Here is a 10,796-nt window from a genome sequence, read left to right on the forward strand (position 1 = left end):
GAAGGGGGCTGATTGTTGAATGGGTTGCATCTAGTGCCAGGCCTGGGGCCACCGGGCAACAGGGCTGATGGAGAATGTCCAGGGAGCCCCTGCCTGCCTGCCTGGTCCCCAACTGCAACAGCCAGCCACAGGGCTCTTGCTGGCTCCCACGCCCATGCCGCCTTCGCTAGCCCTCTGTGGGGTCCTGGCTGTAATGCCCAGAGCAGCCGGGCCTGCGACCCTGAGCATCTCAGTGGGAATACCCGGGCTTCATGGGCACAGGGGTACTTGGCCTCCTGCGCCACTCTTCTTCCTTACTGTCTGCTGGGTGCTTTCTGGGCTTCTGGAGCCCTCCATCATCGTCCTGGGGCATAGACACTGTTGTCCCCGTTATAAAGAAGCTGAAGCTCCTGGTCACCAAAAGGCAAACTTGCTCAGGTTGCAGAGCTGGTAGAAGGCCGTGCGGGGCCCCAGGCTCACCTGTGTGTTCGGCAGCCCGTTGAGGGGAAGAGGGTGTGGTGACGTGGCAGGGGGCAGGTGACCTCTCCCCGAGAGTACCGCCCCCATCTCTGTTGTCTTCCCCCAGGTGGCATCAAAGGCTGGTGTCTACGAGATCCTCAATCAGCTGGGCTTCCCGGAGCTGGAGAGCGTGCAGGCCCAGCCCTTCTCCAGACTGCGCTGCAGGTGGCAGGAGCAGAGCCGCAGCCCGGAGCCCTCAGCTGCCGGAGACTTCCTGTAGGACGTGCTGCCCCAGGCCCTGCCGCCCCCTCTTACAGGGCCCCGTGCAGGCTGGGGGTGCACCAGGTGCTCTTCAGGGGGAGTGGTCCCGAGGAGCCCATTCCTCAGCTTCCCAGAGAGCCTGGGGTGGGGTGGGCACCCTTTATTAAAACCAGCTTTTTATAGGACAAGTAGCGCACAGTTATACTTGTAAACAGCAGCCGCGTGGACCTCTGGGAAGGCCTCGTGTGTGCCTTGCAGGCTGCAGACGGTTTCCAAGGAGCTCAGTGCCAGCCAAAGCTCTCGCCATGTCCATGCACGCCCTCCTCTCCCGCCTCAGTGAGGTCCTCACAGCCTTGGGTGCAGAGCTGCTTTCCCCATCTTGTGTTCTCTTGCTGCCCTCCCCACTCGGCCTCTCCCCACTTGCTGCCTCAGCCCTGCCCTGGGGCCCCTGGCTCCCCAGTGAGTGGACAGGCTCTGGTGGATTTGTCACCTCACCGGCAGCTGTACCAGTTTCCTTGCCTCTCATGCCCTGTCTCCAACCTGGAGATTCCAAGAAGCACAACTACTGTCCTGCTGGGTCTGGCGGAGGCTCTGCCTCTTGTTCCCTTCCCCCTGTCCCTCCCCTGGGGCCGGCGGGACCGAGGAGGTCCCCAAGGAGCTAGAAGGGAGGAGTCCCTGTCGGGGGTAAGGCCCTTCTAGGTGGATGCAGCCCCGTGGAAGAGGCCTGCTCCATTTCCCTGGGAGCCAGGGTGGGAGGTGCAGAGAGAGCCCAAGCCCCCAGAGGCAGGTCCCTGTGCACGTCTTCCCTGCCTTGGAGCCCCGCTGGGCCCCATGTCCCCCGCCGCTACAGCAGGAGCCCCGAGGACTGCTGGGTGACCCTGAGTGAACAGTGGAGTATGTGAGTCTCCGGGCCAAGGGAAGTTCCAGGCCATTCTTGCTGAGGACCCCTGAGCTTCACTCCAGAGGGAGCAGAGGGGCCGAGGCATGGTGAGCGGGAAGCCTCGGGAACAGCTCTGTCCCCACAGTGGGAAGGCTGCTGGGCCTTGAGTCTTGCGCTTCTTCCTCTGGGGCCCACTGTCCACCAAAGCCCTGGGGGCTGTGGCTGGTGCAGAGGCCGCCCTCCTGGCCTGGCTCTTGGTGGCCCGGGAGCCCTCCCTGGGTGGGTGCGTGCACTTCTGCAGAAAAACAGGTGGGTGGACGTGTCTCTGGTCACGGGAGAAGAGGCCAGAGTTGTTCACATCTACCCACTATTGGAAAACATTTGGCCTTCTTGGCTGAAGTCTTCTGCAAAACTACTGTATGTTCACTACCTTTTCCCATTTGTTTTTGTTTTTATTTTTGCATCTATTAGAGAGTTTTCATTTCTTTGCAGACAAGGTCTAGATGAGGGGTCAGAGATTAGGCTGAACTGGGAGGGATCCTCTGTGTTCTCACGGGTGGCCCTGACTTTCAGCGGTGCTGGGACCACTGGCCGGTTGCTGCGCCTCTTTGCCTCAGTTTCCCCGTTTGTAAAATGGGAGAATAATACTTGCCTACCTACCTCACAGGGGTGTTGTGAGGATTCATTTGTGATTTTTTTTTTTGTACAGAGCTTTTGAGCATTAAAAATGGCTAAATGTGAAGTGTGCCTGTCTGCTCTAACATCTGTAGTACGTTCTAGAACTGATGCTCCTTCAGAGTAATGGGTGGGCAAGGTGAGTTGAAAGCACCAGTTCTCAGAGAAGGTAGGTTTTTCCAGACATCCCTCTTTTTCTTCACATCCTTAATGTATGACTGTCTCACTCTGGATGCCCAGGGCTGAGCCTCTCCTTGAAGAAAGCCATGTAACAGGCTAATTCATGCTGAAGTGTGAAGGACTGTCGTGTTGTTCAGGGACATGGAGCAACATGGAAATTCAGGGGCTGTGACAGAGGGTGAACCTCAGGCTCTACTCCCTCCTCTCACTCTTGCAGGCTTTGCTTGGCCTCTTTTAGCCCCCAAATTCTTGGACACAATGGCATCGAGAGGTTGGTGTGTAAAGAGGCAGAGAGCACCGACCCCAGGCTCCTCTCCATGCTCTCCCAGCGTTAGGGGAATAAGACCCCCTGGGTTGTATTTCCACGGTCAGCTGGAGGTGGTCAGAATGGAACCCAAAGCTCCATGTGCTAGGGTTGGTGATCTTCCCAGCCTGGGAGGGGAGGCCTCCTGGGGTTATTTCCCAGCACGACAGAGCCTAAGGATGCTCCACGTGGCTTCTGAATGGGAACGCAGAGACATGCATACCGGCATGTGTGCGTAGGTGTGCGTGGTGTTGGAGGGGACGCTTCTTGGCCCAGGGTCAGAAGGTCTGGGTAGGGATATAGCAGCGCGGATGCTGTGTTCACGGGTGTGTCCCCTCAGGCTCCCTGGGCCTGTCCAGCCCGTGGGAGGGCATCTGGCAGGTAGGTGGCAGTACTGGATCCCATGCCCGTAGCTCCTATGGTCCAGGGCATCGGAAGCCTCTGTTAAATGAGTGAATACAAAAAATAATAACTAAATGAGTGAATACACTTGAGACCTTAGAACAGACCCTGACATGCCGTAAGCTTGCAGTCAGTTTTAGCCAACTTTGCAAAGTCTCCCTGCAGATCCTTTTGGGGTGCTCAGGAGTAGTCTCTCACTTATCCTGTGTCTGGTCATCACTGTGGGGGCATCCCTACTGCTTCTGGAACTTCAGACATCACTGAGGCCCTCCCTTGCTCAAGTGCCCAGGTTAGGCGGTGTCATGTAGGACAGGGCCTGGGGTCTGCGTTTACTTGTAGTTGAGGAACTTGCCTAGGTCCCTTGGCTGAGCTGTCGCCCTATCCTCCGCCAGCCCCTTGAGGGCCCAGCACCTAGGCCAGCAGCCTCGATGTGCCCAGCTGCCACTCTCTTACCCTGTGTTCTTTCCCAAAGGCTTCTGAGTCTTCTGGGGACCTTGCCACATCAGTTTGCCCCTGGGCCTAGACCAGATGGGCCTTCCCTGGGACCCTACCCGACTTAGGGGCGTACCTGTGGGTGCTAATGAGCACATGCAGGCTTCTGTATCTAAGGGTGTAGGTTGGAGACGGCACGTAGGTGGGCTGTGGGCAGTGATTCAACTGGGCTGTGACGGACAGCCCCGCCTTCCAGGGCCTGTGGTATTTCGGGGAAGACAGTCAACAAGTCATCCACACTGGGTATGGCGAGAACTGAGATGGCGCAGGCTGCCCGTACGCAGAGCAGTGAGTACGGTTCAAGGTCAGAGTTCAGCCCGGGGTCCTGGCTTCCATTGCTGTTGTCTGACGGAGCTTCTAGAACAAAGAAACACCAAGGACATGGACCTTGGGGCCTGGAGTCAGGCCACCTCACCCCAGGACCCCCACAGCACAAATGATCAGCGTTCTTTCTGACCCTGCTTACTCTCCCTGCCTGGACCAGACTCCAGGAATTGGCCATATTCTGTGGAAGGGGGACCCCTCAGAGGGCCTTTGGCTTCTCTGCTCATCCCAAGAACCAGTTTAGGATGAGCTGGAAAAATGGAGCACCCACCCAGATGTTACCTGACAGGTCTTCCTTGCCAGGTCCAACCTCGGGTCCCCCAGCCTCACCCCCAGCAGAACCCGCACCATCAGATCTTCACATTGGTTTTACCTTACAATAGGCTGTTTGTCTGTTTCTCACATAAGTAAGGCATGGTCAGCAGCCAGTTATGAAAATTCAACCAGTCTCTTTATCCCCCCCAGCCCCCACCCCCGCTCCACCCTCTGGCTGTTGAAGCACACCCCTCTCTGCTCCGGGAGCCAGAATGCTTTCAGCCTGCGTACCCTGACATTTGAGATTGTGGGTGAGTCACCTTGTCTCTCTGAGTCTCAAGCGTCCCCACTGTAAGTGAGATTAAAATACTTATTCTGTAGGGGAAGATCAAACCTGATGTAGGGGCCCAGTGCCGTGCCTTAGCGCAGGGGAGTTCCTGCAGGAATGGTCTCTGCTGAGTTTGTTAATATGAGACCCGGAGCAAAGGAGTCCGGCTGAGGTGTCACCACAGTAGTGACGTGGACATGGGAGACTCCCTGGAAGTCGGGGAAGCTTGAGCCAGTAGGCGGGTAATGCTGGGGAGCCAGAGGCCCTTGGGTGCCCCCAGCTCCCCGGGAGGCTGAGCTCCCCCCAGGTCTCCTTCCCTCCCGGAGGAGCCAGTTCGAGGGGACGAAGGCACTCCTCAGTGTCTCAGGTGGCTGTTAGGGAAGCCATGCTGACGTCTCTAACAACCAGCGCAGGTGTGGGGCAGCCTGGCCCAGAGGGAGCCGGCATCAGGGCGGATCCCTGGGTGAGCTGACCAGAGAGTGTTTCTTAAATTTGTTGGCAGTTGGATGAGGGCAGACAACCCGGCTTCCAGAAAATTGCCCTGCCCTCCCTTCTCCAGGAGGGGCCACGGGTCGTACGGACTGTGGCCAGGACACCGCTGCTCTGTCTGCCTTGTGGATAAGAGGGGTGGAGAAGAGACGAGGACAGAAAGAGTCGATACCCCCAAATCTGCACGTGGCAGTGCAAACCTCCGATTATTTCTAAATAAAGGGAATACCCCATTTTAAAGGTTTTCAATATGCACCTCCCGTGTGTGCTCTAGAAAGGTCCTTTTTTGCTGTCCTACGTGAGCATGCTGTTTCCCACTCTTGCCAGCACTGCTTGCTACACTTTTAAAGTTTTTGCCATTTTGTGGCTCAAAATAGAATCTCATAATTTTGTTTACTTTTGTGTTTTTTTTAATATGAACTTAATTTCGTGTGTATTGGCCACTTGTGTTTTTTTATGAATTGTCTGTGTCCTTTGCTGACTTTTTCTTTGGGGCGTTTGTCTTTTCCTTCTTGATTTATAAAAATGGTAACGCTTGCTTTCCCATATATGTTTCATTATTTTTAGCCTCACAATGTCATCAGACACATGCGTTCCCTTAGAGCCTGTCCCCTTCGTCCTTCTATGCCCTCAGCCTATTGGTTCTTAGATCAATAACCTTTGCTTATTTTATTAGGTTCTCTATGACTTAGTCAGGTGCTGTATTTGGCTTTGTTTATAGTCACATCCCATTTGGTACTCCAACAAGACCCCAAGGTAGTTTTAGGATTCCCATTTTACAGATAGGGATACTGAGGCCCAGAGAGTGTCTGATTCCAGGCCCAGCTCATTTCAGAGGTGGGTGTCGGAGCTAGCAATATTGGGATTCTCTTTGGTAGTGGAATCCTCTTTGACATTTTCAAGGATTGGAATCCTTCTGGAGGAGTGCCCTAGCTCTCTCTGGTTGGGTGGGGCAGGCGTTGTGGGGGACAGATGATTTCTCTGAAAACCCTCCCTCAAGGTCTTGTGGTTCTCGGACTCGATGTTGTTCAAACCCGTATGTTCTTTCAAGAGGTTCCCCTCAACGCCCACAAGAAATGCTTGTTTCCTATGAGTCACAGTGACAGATTTTCTAAGACTTGGACCTTTTAAGTGTGACTTCATATCTCCTCTTAGTGGATTCCTTCCTTTTCCTACCATCTGCTCACGTCACCCATGCGCAGAGCCTATGGGACAGCATGTCTACACTCTCCTGAAGGAACTGTCATTCTCTTTGAACTATGTGAGGCCGTCTTCTGGGCTGAATTAAATACCACCGGTTTATGACAATACCCACTTCCCCCTTCTTACTCTGACATTTGAGGTCACCCATCTTTTTAACTTTTCCAATCTGATGAGGAAAACAGTAGTCTTATTTTTATGTTAATGTGACTTTTCCAATTACTATTGAGATGGAACGTCTTTTCATATGTTTATTGGCCCTTTGAATTTATTCTCTTATGGGTTTATTTTTCCATCAGGTTGTCTTTCTTAGGTTAATAGGCCTAGGGACGCCTGGATGGCTTAGCGCCTGGATGGCTTAGCGGTTCAGCATCTGCCTTCAGCTCGGGATGTGGTCCTGAGGTCCAAGGATGAGTCCCACATCGCACTCCCTGCGAGTGAGCCTGCTTCTCCCTCTGCCTGTGTCTCTGCCTCTCTCTCTGTGTGTCTCATGAATAAATGAACAAAATCTTTTAAAAAAAGATTAATAGGTATATAAATGTTTAATATGATCTATTTAGTTCATAGATAGGTAGTTGGCTAGATGTACAGCAAGTTCTTTCACTCAGTCTACCTGGTCTTAGTCACTATTTTATTTTAAAAATACTTTATTTATATGTTTGAGAGGGAGAGAGCACAGGTCAGGGAAGGGGTGGAAGGAGAGGGAGAAGCAGGTTTCCTGCTGAGCAGGGAGCCTGATGCAGGCCTTGATCCCAGGACCCTGAGATCATAATCTGAGCTAAAGGTAGATGCTTAACTGACTGAGCCACCCAGGCGCACCCTGGGCATATGCTCTCATTTCTCTTGGTTAGATACCTAGGAGGAGAGTGACGCACACGCCAGGTGTGTGTTAGACCTTTTAAGAGATTGCCACACTGATGAGCAGTTTCATCTCCACCAACAGAGTGTGAGGGTTCCAGTACCTCTACATCTTTACCAACACTTGGTATCATCTGTATCTGTAACGTTAGCCGTTCTGAGAGGTATGTAGTGGATCTAGTCCCATCCCCGCCCTCCGGTCACATTTTAAATGTATAACATTTCTAGTTCATTCTTTTATGGGGTTGGATAAAGCCTCATCTCTTTGAAGATCTTGTTATCTGAAGGCTGATTTGGTTAGTCCTGGTTCCTTGGGTGTTCGTTCTTCAGTGAGTGGGGTGCTTGTCTTTCGTGTTGTCGGTTGTCCCCAGCGGCTGATGAATTTTGGTTGTGCGCTCATCTTTGTCTTGAGATTTCAGACTAACCTGATTGTAAGATCCGTGCCTACTTAGCACAGCCTGAACTGGCAACTCCAGGGGAGGGATGGGACATGCTGATACCAGTGCGGGCCAGTGGCTGCCCTTCTGGCAGGGATGCCCCCAGGTGCTAGGTGTACTCCAGGGTGCTGCCCTCCGTGCCTTGCTCCCTGCTACTACATGGGGTAACCTCCACTGCTACCTTGACTTGATCCAGGCTACTTAGGGGGCCCAGGGTGAGTCAGACTCTCCAGATGCCTCTGCTGGAATGTTCCTAGCCATGCCACAATGGGGGCCTAGGCTTCATCCTGCTTCCTGGCTTGGCATCTCTGAGCTGGAAGCTTCCTTAAAGCAGGTTCATCCTCTCACAGAGGCCTTACCCACACGGCCTGTGGGCTTGCCCTCCCCCTTGCCTGACCCATCTCACGGGTCTTCTATCTTTCAGGGACTTGTCACAGTTTCCAACCGACCTCTTCTTACTCCAGAACTGGCATAGAATTTTAAAACTGTACACTATTTATGACATCTTAAGGACTTTGGGTTGGAAAAGGGAAATCAGAGCATATTTTTAATCTTAATTTTTAAATATAAATAGTTTATACTGTATGCCAGACCCTGTGGCCATCAGGATTCTGGCAGAGAATGAATGGTAGCCTTAGCTTGGATTGCCATGAGAATTTAATGCAAGGACCATTTACAGAGGTGTGCGCAGGTTAAGGGGACCAGCTAGGAATAGTGAGACTGCCAGGAGCTAGTATGGGGGCAAGTGGTAACCACCCCTGGACCTGTAAGAGATGGGGGCAGCACGCATTCCCTGAGCCTGCTGGAGGTATCTTCAGGGAAATCTGGGGACATTTTAACCCCCCAAATCAAGGACAAATTCGTGGAGTGGGGGTTAATGACAGGTTTTCAAGTAGACAAAGGGGTTGTAACACACTGTCCAGGTCCTTATTTTGTTCCTTTGTCCTCGACTGAAAATGTCAATGTGGACCTGCCTCTGGAAGCCTCGCTCTGCTCCATCTACCCAAAGAAGCAGCTGCTTAGAGCTTGTGTCCTAGAAGCTGCAGACAGTTCTGAAAGGCACCTGCTGGAGCGGCCTGGGCACGGGCTCTGCTGGGTGCCTGGGTGGTATTTCTAGCAAGGTGGGTGGGGGTGGCGGTTTCCCCGGCTTTTCCAGAGGGGAACGAACACAGGTGTGTTTATGCATTTCACAGAGGGAGGTTATGTCCTTGTGCATTGGGTTCAATTTCCTCTTAAGGGTTTTGGGAGAGAATCTGAAGAATGTGGGCTCTGAGTGGCCCAAGCAACCTGCTGCATCTAACCCCCTTGGACGGGAAACCCTGGTGGGGGGGAGGTTGGGGGGGTTATGAAAGCTCCAGGGAGCTGGAGGAGCTGGCCATGTGTAATGACCCCACTCCCTTGTGGTTGCCAGGGTCCCTCCCTCCCTCCTGCATGCGCGGTTACTGCAGTCCAGACAGGCCCTGGTCTGTCCTGCCTGCGACTCCCTGTCAAGTCAGCATCAGCACACTGGCTGGTTCTCCTCTGCTAGGCCCCTTCTCTCCTTGGCTGAGGACCTGGCTTCCTACAGAGGTTTTTCCAGGGCAGGTTTGCTGAGGAGGGAGCAGGTCTCTGGAAGGGGAGGGGAGAGCAGTGGGCTGAGGACCTGGGTCCTTCTGTCTCCATGAGTGTGCAGCGTCTCCATGGGTGAGTCCTCAGCTGACAGGTGCTATTGTGCACCTAATATGTGCCCGATCAATTGCTTCAATGGCCCCAGCCTCAGTCTCTGCATCTCTAAAATGGAGTTGCTAACGCTCCCCTGCCCCAGATGCTCTCCTTGAGCTCCAGCAGGATTCCCCAATTGTCTGTGGAACCAGAGGCAGTATGGGCATCCGCCCATAAGCGGGGTCCCTTTCTGATGCTGCTGTACTCGGCATGTTTGTAGGCGCCACCACGTTAGGTCCTTTCCCACGGAAGCGCACGTGCGATTTAGCTGTTAGTCTGTCCAAGTGATGCATGGTGGGCTGGGTAGTTGCTGGAGAAGCCAGTTGTCCCAGGTCACTTAACAAGTAAGGGTGTAGCCCCCCATACACATCTGGTCTGGGAGGGCTTGGGGAATGCTCTTCCCTCCCGATGGTACCTATAAAGGCCCTTTTGCCCAGTTTCATTGATAAAACAAAGACCATAAACAAATGTTTTTTTTTTTTTAATAGTTGTGGGGACATATTAGGGGAAGAAATGACCATGATGTCTATATCACTGAAGTGTTTCCAAGGAAAGCCCTAGTATTATTTTCACATTTGCTACAGATTCTAGTCAAGAATAAGCTCCCGTGTGCCCTGGCTGGGGTCCCTGCAGCACCTGCTTCAAGTACCAGAGAGGAGTCACAAGGAGTCACTCAGAGTTTATAAGCTAATTTGCACGGTTTGCTTAATAAGCACATTTGCACAGTTTAAATGGTTTCCAAAGGACTTGAAAGCATTTTGGGTTCTTAACAAAGTCATAGAATTCCCTGCCATCTCATTTGCCCGTGAATTGGTTCTGCAAACTATATTTTTGTTTTGTTTTTGAAATCACAAACAGATGTTTATGTTTAGACTGCCGGCTCCAGTTAAACACAGGCTTTTCTACTTCTCCTCTGCCCAGCTCACTCCATCAGGGGTGGGAAGTGGGGGTCCGGCCAGGCTGCAGTCGGGTCCCGGCCCCTCCCCTGAGCTGCCTCCAGCGTCTGGCTGCTCCCTTTACAGCTCCTGTCCGGGAGAGGATGGCCCTTGGGAAGAAAGGGAGTGGGCTTGCCAGGCCAGTCTGCAGGGCTTTGAACAAGCCCTTGTTCTGTCCTGCCTGCGGAGTCTTTGCCTACCAGCTGAGGTCAGAGTGACAGAGGAGTGTCTGCAGGCTACTCCAGAGAGATGCTCTGCAAATGCATGCTCCCCACTTTTCCTTCAAGCTTCCTGGAATTCCCAATTCAGCCATCCCCATGGTCTTTTGGTCCAGAGAGTGGGTGTGGGAGCTGAGGGTATGGCTCACTGAGTGCCCCAGGGTGGGGAACCCAGGATGCCCCTAGTTCTAGCCCCCGGAGAGCTGTGGGCAGCCTGTGTGAATCATTTCCAAATGCCGTGGAGAGCAGAGGGAATGGCCAGGGTAGGCTTGCAGGGCAGGATGGACCTGGGCCGAAGGAGTGGGGAGCCAGAGAGGAAAGAGGGGCCCCCCATGAGCCCTCAGCTCTGTCTGGGAGGAAAGGAGAGATTTAGGGTGGTGGGCATCGCCTCAGGTCTGCAGCAGCTAGGGGTCTGTTGC

The 10,796-nt window shown here is 53.3% G+C and overlaps 1 protein-coding gene across 5 annotated transcripts in view; it reads left to right on the plus strand.

Annotated features, from left to right (window-relative positions):
- Positions 1 to 2,321, plus strand: part of PALD1 (phosphatase domain containing paladin 1) — a 94,404-nt gene extending 92,083 nt beyond the window's left edge. For all 5 annotated transcript variants that reach the window (XM_038534218.1, XM_038534219.1, XM_038534215.1 and 2 more), the window contains exon 20: positions 566 to 2,321. In XM_038534218.1, the coding sequence (XP_038390146.1) occupies positions 566 to 718 (153 nt within the window). In that variant the 3' untranslated portion in view covers positions 719 to 2,321. The remainder of the gene's footprint in view (positions 1 to 565) is intronic.
- The last annotated feature ends 8,475 nt before the right edge of the window (positions 2,322 to 10,796 follow it).

The sequence above is a fragment of the Canis lupus genome, chromosome 4 (genome assembly GCF_011100685.1).
Source record: "Canis lupus familiaris isolate Mischka breed German Shepherd chromosome 4, alternate assembly UU_Cfam_GSD_1.0, whole genome shotgun sequence".
In the NCBI taxonomy this organism is placed as follows: domain Eukaryota; kingdom Metazoa; phylum Chordata; class Mammalia; order Carnivora; family Canidae; genus Canis; species Canis lupus.